This window comes from Python bivittatus, unplaced genomic scaffold (genome assembly GCF_059951505.1).
Source record: "Python bivittatus isolate LINGU-HERP-01145 unplaced genomic scaffold, Pbiv_v1 ctg000580_np1212, whole genome shotgun sequence".
NCBI classification, from domain to species: Eukaryota; Metazoa; Chordata; class Lepidosauria; order Squamata; family Pythonidae; genus Python; species Python bivittatus.
The window spans coordinates 3,658,040-3,684,688 of NW_028277087.1; the positions used below are offsets into that span (position 1 = coordinate 3,658,040).

General features: G+C 40.7%; 1 protein-coding gene across 1 annotated transcript; it reads left to right on the forward strand.

The window, feature by feature from the left end:
- Positions 1–26,338, forward strand: BSG (basigin (Ok blood group)). The gene is made up of 8 exons (XM_007432572.4): positions 1–158; positions 17,996–18,155; positions 19,463–19,551; positions 20,151–20,287; positions 21,002–21,278; positions 23,841–23,865; positions 24,400–24,469; positions 25,182–26,338. The coding sequence occupies exons 1-7, from the start codon at positions 89–91 to the stop codon at positions 24,455–24,457; spliced, it is 816 nt and encodes a 271-aa protein (XP_007432634.1). The 5' UTR covers positions 1–88; the 3' UTR covers positions 24,458–24,469; positions 25,182–26,338.
- Positions 26,339–26,649: the final 311 nt, after the last annotated feature.

The window sequence follows — 26,649 nt, forward strand, 5'->3', positions numbered from 1 at the left end:
GAAGGGCTAAGTGCCTCAGGCGGACGGAGCGTGCTCAGTTGGGGCGGCGGGGTCGTGCGGTCTGCGGGGCTTCGGCGGCGGAGAGGTCATGGCGGTCTGGATGGTGCTACTAACGCTGGGCTCCTTGCTCTGCGCCATTGGAGGGGCCTCAGCGGCAGGTACGGGAGAAAAAAAGCCGGTCTGAGGGGGTTCCGCGACGATTTCTCTGCTCGGCGTACTTGGGGGGGGAGCATTTTTTGTTCTCACTTCAGTCCTGAGAGGGAAAAATGGGGGGCGGGGGTCTTTAATAAAGTGGGTCGAGTCAGGAAGCCCATTTCGCTCGTTGGTCGCTGTTGGAGAGAAAGGTAGAAGAACCCCCTCGTATGTTATTGCAGGAAGGAAAATGTCCCCCCTCAAGTTAATGAGGGGACGGGGACTCCCCTTGTACATTATTCGAGGGAAGGAAAATGCCCCTTGCATGTTAATGAGGGGAAGGCGAGCGTCCCTCGTACATTAATGGGGGGGGGGGAGTAGGAAAAGCTCCCTGAAGGGCTGGAGGGGTCATTGCCCCGTTATACACTAATAGGGGAGGAGGTCCCCTGGTGTTGGTGGGAAAAGTCGGGGAAGTCCCCTCATTCCTTCAAGAAGGGAGGAGGAAGCCATGTTGTGTATTAATGGGGAAGGGGCCGAATCCCCCTCCTCTATTAATGGGGAGGGGAGAAGTGCGAGGGTAACCCAAGCTGACATATAGTCTGTTTTCAGGCAGCACCCCAAGCTGAAATAGAGTTGTGTAGTTGCTTCAGCGTATTGTGGGAATCAGTCAAGTGTGTTAGGCTGTATTGTTGTTTATTTTGGGTGGCCCGTAAATTTTGGTCTAAACCTAGCTGTATTGTGGGAAGAGGTGTTGGAAAGAGCAGTGAGAGAGATTGGCCCTATGCTAGGGGGCAAGAGGCTTAGCGTCTCACGTCCTTTTTCTATAGAAAGAATAGCTGAGAAGCTGATACACAGGAGAGAATACTTGCTTGTATGGGGAGGTGGGAATGCTGAAAGGGAGGGGAAGAAGTTGAAATGGGTGAGTGGTCTTCCATGCATAGAAGATATATTCATAATACCGGATGGGAGAGGCTGGAGAATACAGATGCTGTGGTTTAAACTGGACTACTAAGAAAATTTCCCTGCTCTTTTATTACAACTTTCTTGCTTTTCTGTTTGATATTTGTCTGATTGGCTTAAATATTAAGAAGGTATATGTATTTTTAAAAAGAAGTTATGAAATCGAGGGAGGGTTTTTAAGAAAATCTACTTTTTTAATTTGAGTTCAATTACTTTCCAGACTCTTTTCAATAATGTATCGTAAAGAGATTTTTCCCAACAGCCTCCCAGTCATAAATAAAATATTATAAAATGTTTGTCAGAATTACCTGTGAAGAAAAATGAACCAAAAATACTGTCCAATAATTATGAGTAACAAAGTATCTTAAGAATTAATTGAAAAACTGAAATGAATTTCAGAACATGATTAATTACTGTGCCTGTAAAACAAAGACAGGATAAGGACTTTTATTATGAGCCCAGTATCTATGGGGTTCGAGCTTCATAGGGTATAGTAGTGTGAAGCTTCATGGAGGAATATGAGGAGAGATACCCCAAATCAAGTTTAAATCTGAGAGAATAGTGGCTGTGTTGGCACAACATACCCTCTTCTAAACGGTTGCTGCGTTTAGTTTAAAGAGATATGTAAACCAAAGAATGATATGTTTGTGGTTCAATGAATTGTATGAACCTCCAACATTGGGCTAATTCTGTAAATCATGAGTAATTGGCTTATGCAAATAGATGTAGTGAAGTGCTGGGAAGAAGTGTGTTTTTCCCCTAGAAGAAGGAGGGGAATAGAGGAGGATGACAATAATGGTAAGGGTAAGTGTATCTCTTTTTTAGATCTTTAAAAGAAAACAGTAATGGGAAGAGACAAGTTTAGATGGCTTTGTGAAAAGGGATGAGGTTTGTGTCTCATACATCTTATTGGGGCTCAAGTTTTTTCTTCCTGGGGCAGTAAGCTCATTCACGATGAAAATGTCCCCTTAATGTGAATCATGACTAACTTTTCATTTTAATGTAAAACTGCTTTGATCCTTTTCTCCCCTTTTGTCTCCCAATGTAGAATTTATTTTCCCTCCCACCCTCCAAATAGTTTAATTACTAGGTAGGATGATTTCATCAGATTGTATAAAGAATGAACAACAGTAAAAAGCAAAATAAACTCTTCAAACGTCTTCTTTATATACTTGTGTAGGCTTTCACGGCTGATATGTGTTGGGCTTCAGGGTTAGTGACCATGGTCTAAAGAACAGATATCCTGACATTTTGCTGGCAACTTCAGAGGCAGTGCCGGCAAAATGACAAGAAATCTATTCTCTAGACCACCGTCACTAAACCCTGAAGCCGGAAACTACCCAGCAGTCTTTTTTTTTTTAGTAATTATATTAAATTTTTTAAAAAGATAAAAACTAACAAGTACAGTGATACCTCGGGATACGAACGCCTCTGCTTGCGAATTTTTCGGGTTACGACCAGCTCTGGCCCCAAAATTTTACCTCGGTTTGCGAACTCCGCCTCGGGGTACGAGCCATTTTCCGCCCGTGCCACGTGGTCCGCGGCCATTTTCTGCCCGTGCCACGTGGTCCACGGCCATTTTTCCGCCCGTGCCACGTGGTCCGCGGCTGTTTTTCCGGCCCTGCCGCGTGGTCCGCGGCTGTTTTTCCGGCCCTGCCGCGTGGTCCGCGGCCGTTTTCGCGCCGCGCCGCGCTGCACCCGGCCATTTTCGCGCCGCACCACGCCGCGCCCGGCCGCTTTCCGTGTGGTCCGTGGACGCCAGAACGGATTAACGGTAATTACATTGAACCTTATGGGAAATTGCCTCGGGTTGCGACCAAATTCGGGCGGAGGGCGGAACGGATTAACCGGATTTACATTGAACCCTATGGGGAAATTTGCCTCGGGGTGCGACCAAATTCAGAGGGCGGAACAGATTAACCGGATTTACATTGAACCCTATGGGGAAATTTCCTTCGGGTTACGACCAACTCGGGATACGCCCAGAGTCACGGAACGGATTAAGTTCGTATCCCGAGGTACCACTGTACTAATAAGAAAAAGAATAGAAGAAAGAATAAAAAGGAAAAAGGAAAGCAGAAGTGCAGAAAAAGAAACAGAAACACAAAAAAATAATGACTTCCAACTTCTTTTACAGCAGATATAAGTAAAACATACATTAAACTCTTACTCTAAGATTACAACTTAATGTCCATTTTTCTATAATCCATTAATTTTACTAATCAAATCCATACATCATAATTTCATTTTTTTGCTGTTTCCCACAAAAAGTCCAAAAGAGGCATTAAAATTACTCAGTGTATTTTCTCTAATCAAAGCTGACAATTTCACCATCTCAGCTAGCTCCATCAACTTTGCCATCCATTCTTCCATTGCAGGTAATATTGAGTCTTTCCACCTTTGAGCATATAAAAGGCTTGCTGTAGTTATCAATTATAAAAACAAAGGTCCATGAGATTTTTCTAATTGTTTATCCATCAGCCCCGAAAGAAATGTCTCTGGTTTCGATTGTATATTAATCTTCAAAACTTTCTGAATTAATATATGTATTTGAGTCCAAACTTTTTTAGCTTTATTAATGTCCACCAAAGAAGATAAAAAGTCCCTTCTTTTTGTTCACATTTCCAACATATATTTGAAGTCCCTCTGTACATTTTTGACAATCTTTCCAGTGACAGATATCATTGATACATCATTTTATAAAGTTTCTCTTTAAGATTATAACATGTAAATTTCAAACCTTTCATCCACATATTTTCCCATTGTTCCATTTGCATATTATATCCAAAACTTTTAGGCCATTTTACCATAAAATCTTTAACTTGTTCATCTTCTGTTTCAAATCTCAACAAAAGTTTATACATTTTAGCAATAAGATGTTCATCATTAGTACATAACTCAATTTGAAGTACAGCTTTATCACATTCAAAACCATATGTCCTTTTGTCAACTTTAAATCTTTCTACTATTTGTACATGTGAAAACCATTGATACATATATCCTTCTGATATCAAGTCTTCTCTTGATTTGATTTTAAATTCTCCCTGGTAAAAATCTAAAATGTCACCAGTTAGCCATTTCCGCTTCATTACCATTTCTCTTCTATAATATGTTTCTTGTGGTGATAGTCATAAAGGTATTTTTGGATACAATCTAGACTTATATCTATTCCAAATTCTCATAATGGGACATCTAATAAAATGATTTTTGAAATCTACATTAACCTTAACTTGTTATACCATAAATGATTTTTTAAATACATTAACCTTATCTTGTTATACCCAAATCTTAAATCATGTCCTCCCAAGTCCAATAACTGTCTGTTTCTCAGTGTCACCCACTCTTTCATCCAGACTAAACAGCAAGCTGCAAAGTACAATTTCAAATCAGGTAAAGCGAAACCTTCTTTGGCCCCGATAGTCTTTTTGATGCTTACACAATCCTTATGTTCCTAATCTAATTGAAGAATGTTCCATTCCTATATCATAGATACAGTTAATGTGTTCTTGGTTTCATCGAAATTCCTATCCAGTGCTACTAGGTATACAGGCATACACTGATGTGGCTTTTAAATTAGAAACTGCAGATCTTAAAGTTCTTACACCAGCTATCTTTGATATTTCATATATTTTTATTGTTTTTCGGCTTGCATTGAAGGTAGAGAAGTGAAAGAAGTCTTGCAGTACAAATAAGTTCCATCTTCCCACAGTTTTATTTATTCTTCAGACTAAACACAGCTGGGAGATGAAATGTCTTTTGCTTCATGAAGTTCTCTGCAGGATTGGGCTAGACTTAAAAGTATGTTCTTCAATTTAGACCGTATTACTCTTGAAATTTCCTGAAATACAGGTGGGATCTGAAAAAACATGACACTAACCATTTCTCTTCATTGTTTTAGCTTAGCAAACCATTATTTAATTCTCTGTTCATATCTTTGGTAACTAAGTTTTTGTTGAATTAACTGGTTTGTCCTCAAATTTTTAATTTTCAAGGAATAAGTTAATGTTCAGTAAAGTCCCTGCTGCAGTTGTCTCTGACTGTTATATCCTAGGTCAAAAGTTGGCACCCTGTGTATACAGGACTGAGAGCCTTCCAAGATCTTCCCACTGAAATTTTGATTACAAACTGCTGACACCAGCAGTACAATTTCTTGTGTATTTCTGGTGGAAAATAAAATGAAAAATGGTCAAAGAGTAGGCAACCTTCCTCCCCAAAATACAACACATAGCTGGAAATAATGATATAATTGTATCATCACACTTTTAATCACACACTGATTAAAAACAAAACAAAATTGTGTCATTAAAATATTGCTGACCCCTGTCTTAAGTAAATGCTCTTTTGTTTGTTTTGTCTACTTGTGTTACTTTTTAGATTTTATAAACTCTGTTAATGTTGAATTTAGATAATCTTTTTATATGTACCATTTTATTAAGAATTTTGATTACAGTAGTAAAATCTAATACGAACTAAACTTAAAGAAAAGAGAATAGAAAGAAGGAGTAAAAAGTGCAAGGAAATAGAAAAGAGAGAAGAAAGAGGAAAATAAGAATATAATAAAGAGAAAAATATATAAAGAAGTGACTTCCAATCTTCATCACAACAAGTATAAACAAATTTAGTGACTTTTCACCCCCTCTAAGTTAACAAACATTTATCTCTTCATCCCATATCCCAACTCTTATCTATAACAAATCCATAAAACATCGCCTTTTCAGTCCTGGTGTCAGCAGAAAATCTATATAGGGTTGCCATAAGTAACAACATATCTTGTTTTAACCTTGATCAGATAAACCAACTTTATATTCCTTCCTTTTACCTCTAACAGTCTTAATCTTTAGTTCATTCAAATATTATTGTAGGATTTGATTTCTCTTCATTTCTTTTTTGTCCCATCGCAAAGAGTTCTTCAAGGTTTTAACAAGCCTCTTTGGTAAATCCAGTAGGAAAAAAATATCTGGGTCACTCTCTTGGTTTGTATTTCCCTTCTAAATTTTAAAACCTTAGACAGCTTCTTTTGTAAATCCAGTGAAAATCCTTTTTTAAGTCATTGTCTTGGCCTGTCAGTTATAAATCCATTTTCAATACCATCTCTATCTTGTCATACAAAATTTGTCCTACATTTGTCATTTCTTCAATAACATCTTTTGGACATACCGTATTTTTCCGACTATAAGACGATACTTTTTTCTAAAATCTTTACGCTAAAAATTGAAGGGCATCTTATTCAAGGAAGTAAGCCGAGGAGAGAACTGTGCGGTTGCAAAACTGCCCATACTTTGTCTCTGCAAACAGGCTTCCTCCTACTTCTAGCCTCCAATCACAAGTGAAATAGCTTTACTCTGCAAACAGGCTTCCTCCAATCATGAGCCTCCAATCACGAGTGAAACTGCCCATACTGTCTCTGCAAACAGGCTTCCTCCAATCACGAGCCTTATGTAACTGACGTCAGCTGATGCTAAACAAACCAATTAGAGGAAGTCTGTTTGCAGAGACAAGCTATCGGCAGTTTCACTCGTGATTATGTAATCAGTTATGCAAAAGAGCATGGAAATATGGCTGCAGAGAGACGGTTTGGACCTCCTCCCACCGAGTGTATCAGGTAAATGTTACCTAATTACTAAATAAAAATGTGTTCTGTGCTATCTTTAAAATATTGATTTCTTAATTTTGGGTTGGAAAAGTGGGGGTCGTCTTGTACATGGGGGTGTCTTATTGATGGAAAAATACGGTAGTTTATCCATAGAAGCAGACATCATTACTGACATTTTTGATATTGTGGTTACTATTTTCTGATTCCATTCTTCAAAAATCTCCTTCAGTATTTTTATTGCTATAACATTTTGCATTCTTTTATATGGCTGTATATCTTTACCTAAAATTTTTAGTCCCCTCTCATGTCCAATTTTTGAAATCATAAAATTGCTTATCTTTGTTATATCTTATAAAAACCAAAACAGGATCTATTTTCCATGAGAAGCTGTTTGTTCTTTATAATTAATTCCAAAACCTTATTGTAAAAATTTAAATATTCCAATTTTATCTGGATCCTTAGTCTGTTTATAACTTTCTAAGATCAAAATCTTATTTAGCTTTTTGCCGTTTATTTCAAATTATTTAAATTCTTAAGCTTATGATTAAAATTTCACTCAGGACTGAAGGCAGACCCACCTTGCATTTTCAAACTTGTTCTGAAGGTCTCTAATAGCTACAAATTTCCAAAAGTGATTAGAAGGTGAGGTTTGCAAACTTAGTATCTTTTAAAAGTCTCCGCTGCAGTTGCAAGCAAGATGGCTAGTCCCATCATCTCCCGGTGCTCAAACCTGCAGAAAACCGCTGCCCTGTAGTCTCCTCACGAGGAGCAGCTGTCCAGAGCACATGTGGGTGATCTCCTGTCCTCTCCTTATCCAGAGAGTTTCCAAGGAACTGGTCAACTCACCGGTTCCTTGGTCTTTGCTGCAGTCAATGCTGCAGTCATCAGCTCCGCTTTCGCAGAGCCATCTTCAGTTCTCCATACCTCCCCCAGAAGTCCAAACTTAGATAATAATCTAATGAAACTCTCTAAAATTTCAGAATGTGTAAATGTAGCTTGGATTTTAATATCTTACTTAAATAGTTATGCTTCTAGAAGTGTAGAGCCTATTTGATGTTGGGAAACCTAGTGTGTTCTTTCTAGAGGTGTGTAAAGTTTGTTGAGGTTGAAACACTTCCCATGAAGTCAGAATAGTTTCTTTCAAATGTGAAACAGCTGATTATCCTCAAATCTTTTACATACCTCTTTTGTTTCTCCAAAGGTTTCACAGGGTATCTCAAAATCTCTAGCTGACATTTCTGCTCTTGTTGGTAGACATGTGTCAAACTCTGATATCTAAAGTACTGTTGTAACTTGAAATGATGACTCTGCTTTCATTTACTCAAGGTGACTTGCAGCATTATTATATTCCAATAACTTTTTAACATTAAAGGTCAAGGTGGATTGAGAAATGGGAGTAGTCCTTGTTCCTAATGAAATACTTTGTAGCAGTATCATATAATGTTTCTTCATTGTACTTTTGCGCATTCAATGTTTAATGTGTCAAACAAATTTGGTATGTGTTTTGTGAGATAGCCAAAGATTTATCATTGATTTGCTTAGGCATTTGTTTAAGCAATGCTTACCCCTTTCTTTTCACATTACAGTAGAACTCTGGATCATGTAGTGAAACCAGAGGATGATAGATTGAAGCCTGATTTGCAGAATTCATAATTAAGTTGAAAGATTTGTCGTTATAAAGTTCTGTGATGATGCTCTATCCAGATAACCTTTACAAACTATGACTGAAACATCTGCCAGTGCTTAAGTTTCCTGGTTTATCTCTGAAGTGGTGCTAGAAATTTGCAACAAGAGATAATCTTCATGCTATGGCATAAGTAATTTTGTAATATGAGAAGACGTTGATGTAGCATTGGCAGGTTACAAAGTGCTTAACATTCATGTTTATGCACACACACAGTTTGAAGTAGAATTTGCATCTGAGATCTCTTGTATTATTTTGTTAGAAGGGTCAGAACAAGGCATTGATTGGCAACAAGAAGTTGAGATCTGTAGTTGAGTAGAGAATGACAACTGATGCTGTCGACAAGCCATAAGTGATAGCACTTAGAATAGTGCTACTGAATCAAAGATGTAACAGAATTGAGAAAATTTAAAAACACGTTTATTAATTTGTGATCTAAACTGATTTCTTCACATATCTCAGATGATTTTCTTTGCTTCATTCAGGATCATTTTTCTGTTTATGCTTCACTTTCTCTTCTCCCCCCGACCCGAAGTCCAGATGCTACTGATAGATTGGTTGATGGGAGAAATCCTCTTTGAGATTTCCAGGACTGTTTCATGTATGTTTTCTGCTTACTTGGGGGAAGATGAGTGGTTCCTTGAGTTGTGCATCTCTCAGAAAATATTTGATGGCATACTAGGATGTTCCTTTCCACATATGCCCCCAGTCCATTTCCAGTGGTGGGTGGGTGTGTATATATATATTTTAACAAATGTTTGCAAAAGCTATGCATGCTTCAGCAAGATTAATAGATATGCATATGTGAAACATTTGAAGACTTAGCAGTAGGGCTGTATGTCACTTCAGATTCAAAGGCAGAAAAGATGCTTCGGAGTGCACATGTAACACCTGTTGGTGGCTTCTTAAAGCAAATGCCTCTTTTTCTGACATTGTGCTGCAGTTTAGATTATCATTTCCCCTTTAAATCCAAAGCGTAAAATGGATCAAAGAGAAAAAGTACAAAACAATGACAGAAAGAGAGAGAGAAAAAAAAGTGCATATATATGAGTTTCTTGAATAAAAGTTTTACATAACTGTTTTAATAAAGGTTGGCTATATTTCATTGTAATTGTCTATATGTAATTTAATCTATAAGCAGCTGATTCATAGGTATCAGTTAACATAAAGTCTTCAATCCACTGAGTAATTAGAGGCAGAAATTTGTCTTTCCAATGTTGAAAGACTAGTTTCTTAGTTGGGTAACATAGATGCTGACCTCTGTCTATAAACTAACAGATTAATGTTTGATTGGGCTAATCTTTGAATAGATCATTAGCTTAGCAACTCTGGGAATGTGCATGTGACACATCTTTAGAGCTACCATCCGGCTTTTACTGGACATGCTAGAGCTGTAATATGGAAGCAAAGACCAGTCTTGTGAAACATCAAATATTTCCATGTTTCTCTTTATCTCTGTAATTTAGGTTACAATTGGCTTGTGTAGTAGCTTACGTGTTTCAGAAATGCCTTATTGATTGCCTAAGTGATTATCCTTATCACTTCTTTGGAAAGCCTTGGGTATATCTTGTTTATACTGGACATAGAACAGATGAAGCTGCTTTATTTACTAGATTTTAAAGTTAATCCATCCCAACCCAGTTTAATACAGCTGGCAATGTATTTTAAACAAGTTTTTGAATTGCAGATGCTAAGGATTCAACACACCATGCATTGCTGTATTGAGGAGAGAGAGACCATTGCTAGGAGATAATCTTGGATTCCCCTCATAGTTCCAGGAGACAGCTTCCAATCCTGTTTTTGGCCCCAGTCGGTTTCCTATCTGGCTAAAAGCATAGTATTGCAAATGTTCTGGTGAGACGTGTTTGGGACAGTGTCAGCTTTGTGGGTGGGTGTTTAAAAATACAGGATGGAGAGAAGTGAGTATGTCCAGCAGGCTGATATGTTAATAATATTTCGCTTTGATGTGCTCTTAATGGAACCATCTCAAATCCCTTTGAGAGTTTTCTCTTAAGCAATTCCTTGTATTGGTTTCAGAAAATGCTTTCTTCATTTCACAAGGAAGTTATGTTCATCCTTGAACCTGCTTGTTCTGCTGTCTAGCTTAGAAGCATCTTGCAGCTGGCTTAGGCAGTAGATTTTAATAGTAGCATATTGTCAGCTTTATTGAAGTTATTACTATTTTGTATTGGGCCATGTCTGACTTGGCAGATTATGGCTTTTCCGCTTGCAAAATGAAGATACACCCAGTGAGAAAATGGAAGTACATGCTTTGGTAGATGTATTATAAAGAGATTAAAATGTTATTTCCCTGATCACTTTAAATGACATCTGTTTAAAATGTTACCTTAGCTGTGCAGTGCTAGAACAGAATTGCTTGGCCATGTTTAGACATCAGTGTCTAAAGCTAAGAATCTAATCCAAAGCATAGAAGACTTGCGTTTTTAAGGTTTAAGATGCATTGCTTCTGGCAGCCAAGTACCTTTTTTTTTTTTTTAATTTGGGATGTGGAGGCATTGTTTAGTGAATGGAATGTCTTTTAAAAAGCCAGTGCTTTCTGCTGTAAAAGGGCATTGCTCTTGGCCAAAACCAGCAGCCCAAAGATGATAGTTGTATGTGCCAACTCTGCAGTTCTACCCTCTGGTCAGAGGAATGTTTCTTTTTAATTGAAGGTGACTTTGGAGCAAAGGAGGAATGAGAAGATAACATGTTTTTCCTTTGGGCAAATCATACAGAACTAGGTACGAACAGCTGAAAAATTGGTTGTCTGCCTCTGACTTCAGACAGTGCCCTGCTGTTTTAGTATAGCTCTTCTTCTCTGTCCTAATTGGCTTTTAATTGAAAACTAAGCAGGCTTTTAACATAATCATTTTACTTCACTGCCATCTTACATTCGGAAGACTACTACTATTTCTTCTCTGCTTTTAATTGGAAATATAAATATTGCAAATGTGATTAAAGTTAATATGTGATGGCTAAGCATAAAACAGTTATCAGGACTTAATATATCCGTGTTTCTTTGTCGGCGTCTGCTGCTTCCCTCCTACCTAACAATCTGCATCCTTGGAAACATTCAGAATAGCTTGACCCTTGTTTCAATTCATCTTGTACTTTATATATAAGTACTATTTTAAATTGTCTCCCATGTGAATTCTAAGTTTTATTGGGAATGTGAACCAACAACTAAGCTGTCTAGGCAGTGTGACCTATAAAGGAGCTGAACATTTTAACAGCTTGCTTATTTACTGAATGCATATCCCTACCTCCCTTTAGCCAAAAGCTGTTTCCAAAGTGCTGCAGAAATTATGTAATAAAAGTAAGTTTTGTAGATTATACTGTGAACTATGCTTGCTTTGAAAGCTAAATATCAGTTATGGCTGCAATTAAAATATAGTTGTAATTTCACATGAAGAGACAATCTTCAGAAGTAGAAGATTGCAGAATGCATGTTTGTAATATACATTGCATATTTTCTATGCTGACTTTTTTGTATATACTTTTTCCTAGAAGGAAATAAAACACAGCATCCCAAATAGCTATACTCTGCACTAATCTTTGCTTCAATCTTTGCTTCTCTTAATAATTGATACCTGTCATAAAATCCTCCAAAGCCACATACTGTATATCGCATATTAAAACAAGAAATAAAACAGTTTAAAATCAACCACCGTTCAGATTCATCAGGACAGATATCTAAGGTGCTAGTATAAAAACAGAGAAATAACCATTAAAAAGCCTGTTAACATAAAACTGTTTTAAAAGTCCAAATTTTCATTTGGCAGGAATTTGCCATTTGCCATGCTTCCAAAATGGCCCTGTACTTATCAGTCAGATCTTGGCTGATTATGAGTCAGAAAGTGCAAGGTAATTTTTCCTTCTTGTGGCCTCTTTGAATGAAGTTTTAAAAATAGATTTTGGTAGGATTAACAGGGTTGCTGTGGTAGGCACAAGCCATGTTTAATAGAGTAAAAATGTGAGTGAAAAATGCAGTGCAAAAGGTATGATAATCTGTAATTAATAGGAATCTTTCCTTGAATATTTGCTTTGTGTTGCTGTATAGTATAGTCTTCTGAATTTTCCCTCTACGAGCCATAGGAGATCAGTGTTTGTGAATTGCAGTTCAGCTGTTCTATGACACAGTCTCTTTTCAGGATTCCTTGTTCAAAAATACTTATTTCTGAAGTTGATTATAGAATGTCCCAGGTTGTATTTTCTCCCACTGATTTTTAACATTACTGTGACTTATATCCCTGTTACGTATGTGTGCACGTACACACACATAGAGTAGCAGTAGGTAACCTTTTGCGTGCAGTAGACTTCTTTGGAGTCAAGCGTATATCATGATTATTTCACAAAATGGCTGCTGGTGGGGAGGTGCTTGTCTGTTCATAAATGGCTGGAAAGGTGAATCACAAAACACATGTTTTTACAGAGTTTCATAAGTTATGCATCATATGAAATAGTAGTTTTTCTTCCCCTATGATTTTATTTCATGACCTGAGTCCTTGTATATCTTCACTTTTGCTCCAAAATGCAGCAGTTTCCTTATTATGCATGCATACTCTCCTTTCCAAATGCTTGTGATTAGTTGGTGTCTGTTTTAAAAGCAGTGTTTTTATGACTGATTGGGATCCTACATGAGATGACCTCAGCGTGGCATGCTGTTTTAGATCAAGGCACCGCATTTATGACTGCTTTAAGTGTGCAGATTTTTGTTTATATTAACCTGGTATTTTTTTTCCTAGGGTTGCATTTTATAAACTGTAGAAACAGCCCTTTTGGCATCTCTGGCAAATTTGCTCTTCACAGGAGTTCCAGGGAGCAGCTAAGGCCCTTATTAGCATGCCTGAGTTCAGTGTAGGCATGACTGGACAGAATACAATGTACCACATTGCACAATGTACCTGAAGCAATTTGAGTTTCTCTTGGAAGGTGGAGGGAAAATATAACTCAGATTTATCTAAATTTCATTAAGCAGATCGTGGTGGGAGGGGAGTTACAAAGAAGTGGATCAGGACAGCATTTATGAGGGCGCTACATTAAGAAAATAAAATTCTGTGTTTGAAATCACATAAGTGTATGAGATATATACTGTGTAGAGTAATTAAGATATAGGGGTAGCAGTGAACTAAGTTGATAAACAATAGTGGTTTCCCTTCTCTTGAGGTAGTCCTCAATCACACATTCTAAGTTTTAAGAGTCTTTTTATTGCCATTTGGAGCAACACAGATCTTGGCTCTGACTTTGGGGAAAAAACCACCCCAGCCCTTGAAATAAACTTTGTAACTATGTCACATCATTCCAGATTCTGAATGGTTAATTTAGAAATGTTACTTCAGTCTCAGCACACACAAGAGATTCCCCCACGTTTCGTGTCACTTTCTAATCTTCTTAAAGGGCTCCAGTGGATCAGATCGGTCGGCAAAGCCTTGTGTTTACAGAGCCATCGTTAACAGGGAACAAGTAGAATAAGTGAACACTTTGAGCATAACAGAAATGAATTATAAATCTAATTGCTTCATTAGTGTGGTGCTCTCCTACTATTCTTGGTAAGACTACCTAAATTGTCCCATGTTTTGATTTTAACACTAATTGCTTTAGGCAAGGCGTGCATTACATTTTGCAAGGCATGTGTGGTGGTATTGCAGAGTGAGTGACAGTTTTAAACGCTCAGAAAGCAAATTGCGGTGGCTAGTAGAGAAAGAGTAGACTTAATCCATGCGTTTTAAAGGAAACCTGTGCAATGCTACTCAGCCACTATAGCCAGGAATTACCAAGTTTGGATCAGCTGACCATGTGGTTACAGTGAGGGTGAGCAAGGAAACAGTTATTTTGGGTAGTACACATGAGGACATGTTACTTTGTGGCATGTACCTTCTCTATAATTGTATGAAAGGCCTTATATTTGTATTTTTTGCATACCTAGAAAGAAAAACTGACTAGATTTGCCACGAGAACAAATTCTCCTGACAGTAGCATGATTGCTACTGCAGTAATGTGCTGATCATTAACTTTTCTCTCAATTATCTACATTACTGTTCTTTCCCCCTTTCATGGAGAAGAGAAAGGAGACAAATCGTCTGTACTAATGCACAGATTGAAGCAGGAGTGTAAGCAAGTAATATATTGACACAATAATGATATATCTGCACATCATTACTCACAATAACTACATCCAAAATTAGAATTAAGAAGCTGTTTGTATGGATGTTTTGTACAGATCAGGTGGGTGTTATACTGGGACAAAATGCTCAGTCCCAGGCCTTCCTTATGAATCTTTTGCTGGAAGCAGTCTCCTGTATGGAAAGATAACACTTTAAAAGGACTCATCAGGTTTAGTAACTGTTTGTTTTTTTTAGAATGCTTTAATGGCCACACACACATATGCATAAAAGGTTGGGTTGTACCTTTTCCATTTCTACAAGATTCGTCTGAGAGTTCTATAACTGCCTCTGAAACTTGCCGGGGCCTGATTTACAAAATTGCTTTAGGTGGTGCAACAGAGACTGAACTGTTACTTGCTAAGTATTCAGTATTGCTTTAACTAAGATACAATAGTAATGTAGCATCCATAGTATGAAAGTTAAACAACAAAGGATAAATGGGTTCTGTTACACCTCTTAGTTGGAATTTTTTTTTAAAAAAAAAAGAAAAAAAATTAGTCTGGTCATAGGCAAAGAACATGAATGGAATATATTAATATCACTGGTGATCATTTTTGCTAGAAACTTTGGTCCATCCTCAGCCATACACTAAGGAGAAGCTTTCCATGCTGTGCTTTACTTTCTATTCATTACTTTCTATTTCTTGCAATATAAGCAACGATTAAGGAATGAGTGTAGCTTTGTGAGTTACCATTATCCTTTTTTAAAAAGCACAAATATCTTCTCTTTGCACTTTTTTTTGCACTAACACTTTGTACTAATACCTCTTCAACTCATAGCTGGCTTTATAAGGTCACCTCTCTCTCAAAAGAAACTGACAGAGGAAAGTGTGGAACTGCACTGTGAGGCTATCGGCAGCCCCATCCCAGAAATCCAGTGGTGGTTTGAAGGAGCTGATCCCAGTGATACTGCCATACAGCTGTGGGATGGTGCCTGGCAGGACCGGGTCAGAATCAGCGCAGTCTACCAGCAGCACTCCTCAAGCACTGTCTGCATCAGTAACCTCATGACTGAAGACTCTGGCACATATGAATGCCGGGCCAGCAACGACCCTGATCGTAACCACTTGTCGAAGAGCCCCAAAGTCAGATGGATCCGTTCCCAGGCGAATGTCGTTGTCACTGAGCGTGAGTGGCAGACCTAAGTGTTGGCGTTCACTTGGGCCCAGAAGTGTCTCAAATGTTACCATCCCTGTGCCCACCTCCCCTTTCATCCGTGTCCTGTGGCTTCCCAAGACCCTATGTGCACCTCTCCACCCAAGCTTTCCAACCCTTGAGAATCCCAAAGGGATCTGCTATAAGCCTTGCTCAAAAAAGGGCTGTAGCATCTCCATTAAAATGTTTCTCCTGACGATCCTGCCCTTTTGGGATCTGTTTGAATGCTGCCTTTTTCACCCTGGCGCTCCTATTAGAAACAGAGAGTAGGTTGCCTTGGCTCTGCTTCCGCCCGTCATTTCCAAACCTTTCCTTCTGCTCTGATTTTTCTTCCTGTGTATGTGCAGTTATGCTTTTCTGCTTTCCCACTTTACAAGGAGCACAGTTTGTGGGGTGAGTTGAGACTGTGTTTTGCTTGTTGTAGTCGCAACCATTTCTGAAATGGGCAAACTTTCTCTTTGTCACCCAGAGAGGGGTCATATGCTTGGTTCTTCTTGGCTGGGGAATGACCAGTCAGCGACCTTCCTTATGCAGAGCTGATAAACTACATGGCTAATGGCTGAAACGCTGAATTTGCATTTACAGGTTTCAGTTTGGATTTATATGCAAGAGTGTTTTCACTCTTGGTTTTTAAATTCTCCTGAGGTTTCTTGAAAGCGTATCAAGGATTTCTGAATGAGATCTGGAATGACTTTCTCATTCCTGATGCTAGGATACATCCTTGGTTCATATGAGGTGATGGGTGCAGCCCAACAAGCCTAGCCAATGTATCATATGAACTAGGTCCATGCTGTAGAATGTGCTTCAAAATCCTTTGCAGTAGACTGGCTTTACTAGTAGATGTTCAAGGTATCTGTGTGAGAAACTGGTCCTTAACTGAAGGAAGTTTGCAAATCACTGTTCTGTTAATGGCTTATTTTTTTAAAAAATGAAACAATTCTTGATAAATGGAAGCTCTTATTTTTAGCAGGTAAGCCTCAGGAGCGTATTTTACCTTATACCCTGTCTCATGCATGGGAAATGGCTGAGTTGGATGAATTGGCTTGATTATGTAAGGTAAAATGTTTGTAGCAGTATTTCTCTTGAAATGAAAATGGTAATTAAATATGACAGTTGGCTTGGATAAACTTCTTTCAGTGCTCAAAATGTTTGTTAGATGGTCAGGTGAAAGCTCAGTGCCTTTTTTGAAGGTGTAAGTTGCACACTCACTACATTTCATACTGTTTGCTTGCAGTTGAGGGGATGATCTTTAATTAAGTATTGAACTCGAAAAGAAACTAAGCATGAAAATAGCCATATACTCCTCTTGGGTACTCTGTGCATACGAACTGGGGTGCGGTAGTTCTATTGTTCCTCCCTAAAACAACGCCAAGAAAATGGCTATGACAATTATCTCTTTGTCCTTGACTGGCTCTTGTTTATACCTCATCAGGTGAGAATTCCTCCTTCATGGCAGGTGAAGGCTGATACACTGTGTTCTGCCATTATTAAACCTGTGAACCTCATGTAAGCACATGCCTTTCTTTGCCTAGGTAGGCAATGAAGCCTGTAGGAAATTTGCAGTTTCCCCAGTCCCTGTGGTTGAGCTGGGCTTAAATTCTTTATGGGGACAGGGACAAATATCACCTACTGGCTGCTGATTGCTGCTTTTATTTCTTTTCTTGAATTGGCTTAAGAACCTTGACGTAGTTTCTGCTGCTGGCCTGAAATTGAACTAGACAGCCATTTAAGTTTTTTAAAAAATATACACCATTAGCGCACAACACTGAGAGAACAGAGCTAGATATTTCTCTGTGGTGATTGTTCAGAAAGGAGAATATTGTGCACATGTATTAAGCAGGAAAAAAGCAAATACATTTACTCCAAAGTCACAAATAAAGCACCCAGAATGTTTGAACCATTCAATAGGTCTGTATGCATAGATACACTATTTTATTTTTATTCTGATAGTTGTATTTGTCATTAGTTAAGACTAGAATAATGATATGCATAGAAGATGTTGTGCTGCTTAGAAATTATTGCTTCCTAATCTCTTTCCCTTCAAATCCATCTGATAGTTGTATGGATGTTAAGTCCATGGTGTTTCATGATTTGTACAACTTGACCACATTGTTTAAAATCTCAGAACCTTGATTTTAATATTAGGAGTTAAGTGAAGTTATTATGCTACAACCAAGCTGCTTTTCCTAGGCAATACAGGTGACTGAACCCTGTGTCAAAAGGTTCTTTTCTTCGTTTAAGAGGTGCTAAAATATGCTGATGTGTCTGTGATATCCTAACCTAGTTTTATTTTCTTCTTAACAACCAGGGCCCAAAATCTTAACCTCTCCTGAAGTAACTGCTGGATCAAATGTGGTTATTTCATGTAACATAACTGAAGTGCCAACAGCTGTCAAAGGCCATTACTGGATGAAAGGGGAGACAAAGCTTGACTCCAATGAGACTACTCTGGACTTTATCTCATACATGTAGGTGACTTTAAAGTAACACACATGAGTTAAGTATGATGTATCTCAGATCAGCAACATCTCCAAATGGAAGATTTCCTCCAAATGAAGAATGGGGAAACCAGTTTCTTTAGCCCGCATAACAATGTACAGTGTTCAAAGAATTGTATTTCACAGTGTTGCAAGACGTACCTAAAGTCAAACAGAAATTTGATTTCAGGATAATCATTTGGAAGTAAATTGCTGTCTGTTTCATGGAGATTATTCCCTAGCAAGTGTGCACAGGATTATAATCTGTCCTTGGCACTAAAAGAAGTTAACAATCATTTCCTGCTCTCCCCTCCCTGGAATCTTGCTAGTTGGGTGGGGAAGGGAGCAGTGGCTTGTATGAGTTAGCTTAACAGCAAGCCTGAAATGCATTGCCTGCAGAAACAACAATTCTTAGCTGACTGTCACTGCACAGAAATCTCTGGTGCTTATCTCAAATGTTGGACAGTGCTGCCTTCTTTCTAAATTAGGGAGTGGGGATGGGTAGGTGTTCTTCACCTGAGAACAGTGTAACACACTGAACTCAGTGACAAGCGTAGCACACAGAAATGGGGAAGTGCAGTCCACAATATATTGGCTTTGTTGATCTGGTTTTAATCCAACTGCTAAATACAGTAAAAGCCCACAGTATTTCAAGGGTGTGCATCTCCTGAAAAGGAGGAAGCACACTTCAGCCAGCAACTTACAACAAGAAGAGAGGCTGTATAGTATTAATTACTGAAGGTTTATCCATCAAACTGAATAGAACAAAAAGAAATCCCTTGGGAAGAGGGTGGTATTCTACCAGCCAGGCAATCAGTAGAAACTTGCCAATCAGGCCACCTTGAAGAACAATGCCTTGTGCAGTAAGCAGGATGCACAGTCTTAGAGGGAGTGGCTGGTTTGCTATCCGAACCAGATCTCTTCTGGTTTGTTCTTTGGTTACATCTGCTCATGGAAGATTCTTGGACATCCAGGATTGCCCTATTCACTATTTTGTTTTACTGTGATAACTTCCTGGAACTTTTCCTCTCAAGAGTCACAGGCCTGGACCAGAAAGTTTGAATTAAGTGTGACTCAGCAGGTTTCTGGGCATCTGTTACACCCTTTGGCAGAAAATCTAATCCAGCATTTCCTAGTGTTGTTCTCCTAGATGATGCTGGAATGTAGGTCCCATTACTCCCTGACCATTGTGTTTGCTGGCTAAAGTTGTAGTTGGGCAGTATCCATTCCCAGTTTTCCCACTGTAAAGGTTTGTGTGTTCTACTTATTAGCTCCTGGTCTGTTATTTTTTTCCCTAGGATCCCCAAAGTGGATCATCAAACCTCGGGAGAGTACCACTGCATCTTTGAGACAGTGCCCATCTCAAAAGGAACTGTGTACGTGAAAGGTAACTGTTGTGGATGCTTCAGTCCTCGGCTTTTTCTCTTTCCTTTGGTGAAGCTGTATGTAGAAGAGAAGGATTTATTTCTTAGTGTTGCCAAATCCATAGGGAACAAGCCATTGCTCATTGGTTCTCCTAGCTTCCTCTCTAGACTGAGAAGGAAAGGACCAGCTCCCCATTTTTCATCACCTAGAGGGGACCATAAAGGTATCGAAATATTTCTCCCCAGGAGGACCTGAAGGAAACCCAAGCATTTCCAGGTAGAGCAAAAAAACTTGTGGAAGCCTGTTTCCATTGATGTAGGCCAGCCTGGTATCCTGTAGGTAAACTGGGTTGCAACTTTCATACTGAAATTACAGGATTCATATCCCAATACATCCTGAGGACACTAAACTGGAGAAGGTTGATATGATAATGAATTAGATGAACTTCCCGCGTTTTCCCAGCATTGTGCAAATTTGTCCCCAAGAACTAACTCCTAAAACTTGCAGAGAAACCCCTTTTTTGTTGCCTGCTGGCAAACTTTGTTCATGGTGGATGATCAGCATCTCCTCTGACCCCTCTTTGAACTGATCATGATCTCCTGCCTTTCTGGTCTGTTGCAGTTCAACCCTACGTGGTGGCCTACAAGAAGACAGAGCACGGAAATGAGGGGGATGTAATAGCACTGACTTGCAAATGCAATTCTTACCCTCCTGTAACCCAGTGGACTTGGTACAAGATGGTAGACCAGGTGCCTCAGGTTAGTGCCTTTCCTGCCATGAACACTACATCCCTCTGGCTCATCCAAAACAGATACAGCCTTGCTGCTCATGGAGAAACCGTGTTAAGAATCCACATGCAGCCCCTCCAGTTAGGGGTCTTGCTTCAGGGATTGCGTGTTGAAGAGATGAGCATGCATGCCTATAAAAAGAAAAATACACTTGAAATCAGGTAATAATAACATTTGCTGTCTCCTGCTGATGACCAGAAACCTGGTGCCTGTTTTTAAATAACGTTACTCTGAGCTTAAGGGTTAGTGATTGCTTCAGTATAAAAAGCCAAAATACTTTCCTTTTATTTAAGGGATCTGGTTGGCCACTAACAGAGCTTTGATCCAGTAGATTCCTTTCTCTGATTGTACAACTGGCAGTTTTTTCCAGCTGGTGACCAGAGTGCATAGAGCTGTGGGGCACATGAGAGCAAAAGGGGCCCTGGTTTCAATTCTTTTCGTGTCCCTGGAAGGGCTTGAAAATCAGTGCCGCAATACTAAGCCAGATGAGGCAGTGATCTGACTAGCCATAAGGAAGCTTCCTAACTCAGATTTTCAGGTTTGGTGTCCAGACTGGATTGGACATTTTGTGGAAGCTAATGTTGTGGACTGTTCATTCTGAAACTGTGAGTCATCTTCAGTGAGACCTTATAAGGCTCTGTCTGTGGCTAGTCACCCCCCCACCTTCTCTCCCCACTCCTCCAGCCTCTTGTCAACGGCACTGAGGACCGGTTCTACATTAAATCCAATGGCAGCAGGACAGATCTTCGGATCCTCTCCTTGAACCTTGAGAAGGACCCTGGAAAGTATATGTGCAACGGCAGCAATGAAGTGGGTGAGGGGAGCGCTGTGGTGGACCTCCGGGTGCGGAGCCGCCTGGCTGCTTTGTGGCCATTCCTGGGAATTGTGGCAGAGGTGCTGGTCCTTGTCACGATTATCTTCATCTACGAGAAGAGGAGAAAGCCCAATGAGGTTCCCGATGGTAAGGCGCTTGGGGTGGGGAAGAGAGAGGTGACTATGTGAGTAGTGGAAATATGTGGCTTCCTCCCAAGTGCTTATGAAGACTCTTTTAACGGGCTTTGGCTTTTGGTAGTCCTCACGTAACAACAGTAATTGGGACCAGAATTTCCATCGCTAAGCGGTATGGTTGTAAAGCGTGACATCACATGACTGCATCACTTAGCGACGGCAATCCTGGCAGTCCCTGTTGCCATTGTTAAGCAACAGTCGCAGGTCATTAAGCGAGGACCTCATGTGACTGTGACTTGCGACTTCCTGCTGGCTTCCCCCAAACAAAGTCAACAGGGAAGTTGGCTGGAAGTTGCAAGTCCTGGGAGGCTCGCAAGGAGGCTAGAGGGCGGGTGAAAATATGGAGTGAGGCGGGGGGTGCACAGCGAGTATGTGCAGGCTAGGGAGGGGTTACTGCAGTGCTGCTCAAGTGTATGCGGCTAGGGAGGGGCTGCCGTGGCACCGTGTGAGCATGTGTAGGCTGGGGAGGGGATGTGGCATGGGTGCACTATGGAGTATGAGATCCCTGGGAAATTGGTCTCACGGGGCACGACAAGTTCATTGGTCTTAGGCGTTGTGGAAATGCTGCTGAATGAGACTTTATCTGTTCCCTTGTTCCTTGTCTCATGTGGCACGGGGAGAAAAAACCTTGCTGCATAAATCAATTGGCAGGAAAGTTTCAAGTCCCTATCTTGGCCATTGTCAGCCCTCTCATTTCACTGCTGCCAGCATCTAACAGTTTGTTTCTGCTGTTATGGAGCATTCTTGTTAACTGTTTTTCCCCTCCACATGTTTGCCATTATTTAAAATATTTTACTTAAATACCTGAGATGCCTAAGCTTCTAAATGTTTCTACCTAAATCAGAAATCCAGTATCTCTTCCCGCCCTGCCCCCCACTCTCTCCTTTCAAAAAGAGCTTTCTTTGCTGTGGAGACCTAAATCATCATTCTTTGTATTTTTGTTGGTACGCAGCAAGACATTCCTCACTTTCTCCACCCTCATACAGTTCCTTAAAACCCTGCTTCGTTTGTCCATGCTCTTTGCAGCAGTGCTTTGAACTGAGTGGGAAGGTAAAACAGTAGATCACAGAGGAGGAGCGGTAGAAATCTTAGAGGGTAGGAAGATCTGTCGATTGGCTTAAAAACTTGTAAATATGGCATCCTCGCTGGCATTACCTTTGAACTCAATTCTTTCTTGCTGCTGCCCATTAACCCTTTGTGGTAAATGGAAGAGGAGACTACAGCCATCCCTTGCCCTGGTTGTCTTGCATCTGTATATGATCTGCTCATCACACCCTTGTGCTAATTTCTAATAACAGGGTAGACCCTTGAGGGAGGTGGAGTCTCTTCCTCAGAAAGGGACAGTGTTAAAAGCTGGCGTGGGATTCTGCAGACACCTTTCTCGAGGTGCTTTTTCCTATGCTTTTATCTTGCCTGTCAGTGGATATTGTTGTTCTAAGTTTTTGGAGGTCCTCCTTTGCTTATGCCTTCAAGAGTTCAGCTCTTCATGCTGGCTTGCATGTTTGGCGAAGATAACTGCCACCCCCATAAGAGCTGGATAATACAAGGATGTACTTTCCCAGATCTTTATGTTAATGTCTTCTCATCTAACCAGCTTCCAAATGGGTATATCCTCATAGAATAGCAACTTCAAAAAGGAGTTTCCCAAACAAAAAATCTGCATGCTGTACAGGTCTGCCCCCCCCCCGCAAATCAAGAAATTGTTTAATCATGACCACCTCAGTGATAGAATATAACTGCAGATCCTTTTAAGGTTAGGTGGCTATTTTAATGCTAATAGAAATAAGCCACAAAACTCATTCAGGGTCTCTGACAGCACCACATTTGCAACAGGGGGAGTATGTTCTGTTTTTCTACCCCACTGGGCACATATGAAATTCCAGTCCTGCTCTGAAACTTGGGTGAGTTCTACAGCCTGCTTCTCTTTTTTTTTCTTCTTCATGTGGCTGATGCACAGGGGATTCGCATCTGCCCTTGAATTGATGCCAAGTAACAAATGCTCAGAGCTAAATATCTGGTCAACCCTTACAAGTCTGGAGTTTAACTCCACTGACCAACCTTCTTCCTCCCAGTTCTAAACATCATCTTCATAAGCTGACACAGTGTAAACAAGCTTCTGGTGTGAAATGACAACTCCCTCCTGATTTTTGTACCTGCTTAGGTTCAGATCCCCGGTTCAAAAAGGTGAAAAGAATCTGCAACACCTAGCTGATTTTGAGTGTGACAAGGTAGTTAAAGGATAACTTAATCACATAAGTTGAGCCCCTCCCCCAAAGAAACAACCGAAGGAAGAGTTCCCACCTGTCCCACAGTGGAACTCTGTCTCTCGTGAGTTGGGGGGGAGTCCCACAAGCCCTTTGCAGCGTGTGTACGTATGCATTCCAGGTAGCCTAGAATAGCTTGTAGCAGATGATCTGGGGACGAGGGAGAGTAAGTTGAGAGAGTACGATGTGCCTGTCAGCCAGAACCTGCTTCTGACTTCAGTCTTTCTTGTTCTCTCTTCCTCTGCTCAAAGATGACGATGGAGGGTCTGCACCACTGTAAGTATAGACAGACTTTTCTTTTTCTCCCGGGGAACCATTTCCTGAGGCTTCACGTGGGTGGGAAATTAGGCAGCTCGCTGGACGTGCCCAACTGCAGCTGCCTGAGCAGGCATGAAGACTCTCCGGGAGGCTGCATTGTTCCTGGCAGAGCCAGATGCCACCTGCTGGTGCTGGCAGGTCATGAAAGACAAGCAGCGGGAAGCATGGATGGGGGAAGGCTCTCCCCACGTGGCCTGAAGTGAGGATGGGGGTGTTAGCGGGTACTTGGATAGCAAGGCTTGGGAAACACAGGGGCCTGATTGGCTACTGCCAGACCAGATTGCCTTAGCCTTGGCTCAGGAATGTCGGGGGGCTGCCCCTGGTGGTGGTGGTGCAGATAGGTATGGGAGAGGGGGAGCTTTCTGATGGGGGGGCAAGTATCGGCGTACATCCTGGACTCCACCTGCTTAGCTACTCTAGGTTAGGGTTGCTCACAGACCTTCTTTAAGACCTCTTGGGTGGAACTGACCAACTTTTTCTCTTGCCTCCCAGAAAAGGCAACACTGCAAATAATAAGGACAAGAATGTGCGTCAGAGGAATGCAAATTGAGCACATGGCAAGGTAGGATTTCTGTGAGAGCTGGGCAAGGGCAGTGGGGCCCCTGGAATGTGGCTGTCTTTCCTGCATTGTCCAAAGACACAAAGAAACCTGTCCTTGAAACTCTGGTTTTGCTTTAGAAAAGGACAGTGACAGAGAAGGGAGTCAGTGACTTCTCAGTCAGGGTGTGTCATAGTTCTCACTTCCAGAAGTACTGGACTACAACTCCCATTATCTACAAGGGGGATGAAAGTTGCAGTCCAACACATCTGTAGGGTACGATATTGGGGAAGGTTCCTATAGATGGAGCACCTGACAGGACCACAAGGGCCCAATTTGGGCCTCCATTTGCGTATTGTATCTACTCAGCCAGGTAATGGTCATCAGGCATTATTGCCCCATCCAGCCTACCTCACCAGGAATATTGTGAAGATGCAATGTATTGGTCCCATAATCAGGGCTATCCAGAACCTGTCCACATAAGAGAGGTGTCATGGTTCAATATTTTTACATTGTTTCCCCCTAATCTACTTAATTTAGTGCATAGGAACTTGAGTCTTGCATAGTTCCCATCAGCATTCTTTCATGCTGTACTTTGAAGTCATTCTTTGCTGGGGTTTGGATATTTGGACTTGCCCGTAACTATATTATGCCTCTGTGTATATAAACAACACCCCCAATACAGTGTGTTAATTGTGCCTAATTATGTATTCTGTCTCTCTCCTCTCTTTTTCAGGTGACATGAGAGCTAAGCAGATGGCTTAGATGTTTCTTCTGACTATTTTGTGCTGTAACACCAAGAATATTCTAAAGCATCCTTGCGAAGATTGGTCAAATTCACCTTTTAAGATAAACTTTTGTAGAGTAAAAGTTCTTTCCTTTTTTTAAAAGGGAAAAAACAGTGAGAGATGTTTTTACCTTTTAAGTTTTAATCACACACAGAGTTTTTTGTCTAGTCCTCACTGTTGAATCTTCAGAGCTGGGGGAAGGAAATTTAAGGAGTGAGGAGATTATGTTGCAAGAAAATGTTGCAGGCTAGTTTAAGATCTATCATCCCTCACTCAAGAATGTGCTTTTTTTTTTTTTTTTAGCAGCAGACCATAGGGGAAGCTAGTAAAATAGTCCCATTTAATGATGCCGTAGTGTGAAACAATCCAGAGTTTAAAGTGACTCTCAGCTTTAGGAAGGACAGTGCTTCAGCACTGAGTAAGTTTGGCCAGTAGAAGACTTTGCATCTCCTTCTCTTCCTTACTTGGTCTTCCTAGACCAGAAAGTCCCAGATCTCGCACACCATCTTTTCCAAATCATAGAGAGAAGATGCCAAGAAACAAGTGGTGCTGCTTGTGTGTGTGTGTGTGTGTGTGTGTGTGTGTGTGTGTTTTCTCTCTGGCTTCTTGAGCCTGGAAGACACAACCCGCTTTGCTTTCTTCTGTCACTGGTTCCCTAGACAGCATTCCTCTCTCCAGCCTTTGGGGCTTTCTGGAGACACTTCCTGTGCTCTCACATACAATGATGGTGCCATAATAGCTCAGAAAAGAAACACAATGAGAGCAACTTCTTTTCTCCTGCCTCCCCATTCCCACCCACACGCCACCTCAGTTACGTCAGAGCGTAAAGCCAGAACTGAGGCGAGAGGCGGAAGCTGATACATGTAGAATTGACTTTCCAGCCTATCTGATGGTTTCTCCTTCCACTCTCTTGACATGTTAGAAGACAATTAATTACAGAGGCCGAAAGACAGTGTAACACCCGTCTCTCCCCAACACCTGTTGGAGTCTGCCACGGAAGAGAATGTCCTCACAGCTTGTTGGCCGCCCTTGTTTTGGTTACTGTTGGAATAGGTTATTGTTTTAAATATGCCAGCTTTCTCTCAATAAAGCAGACTCACTTGTTTTGGCTTCTTTCCTTATTCTTGTTTCCTATTTTTGAATGATCGTTGGCTCCGGTTTGGAGTTTTCTCCTTGGTGTGAAACTAAGGGCTTGCTGCTGGCATCAGCCTCGTCCTTCCCTCAAGAGGGTTACCTTGCAGCGGGCGAGGCTGGCACGGGGGTTCATGACGAAGGGCAGACACAGCAGAGGAAGGTGGTGATATGGAGTTGCTGCTCTATGCGGGCCATCAAAGGTACCTACAAACGTGATTTGGGCCTTGGAGTCTGCTGGTGGCCGGGCTGTCACTTTGAAATAGGCATTATTCTGCACCGGTG

Coding starts and splice junctions, on each gene's coding strand:
- BSG (XM_007432572.4), top strand. CDS start 89: ATGGCGGTCTGGATGGTGCTACTAACGCTGGGCTCCTTGCTCTGCGCC. Junction 18,156..19,462: donor CTGGACTTTATCTCATACAT/GTAGGTGACTTT, acceptor TTTTTTCCCTAG/GATCCCCAAAGTGGATCATC. Junction 21,279..23,840: donor GCCCAATGAGGTTCCCGATG/GTAAGGCGCTTG, acceptor CTCTGCTCAAAG/ATGACGATGGAGGGTCTGCA.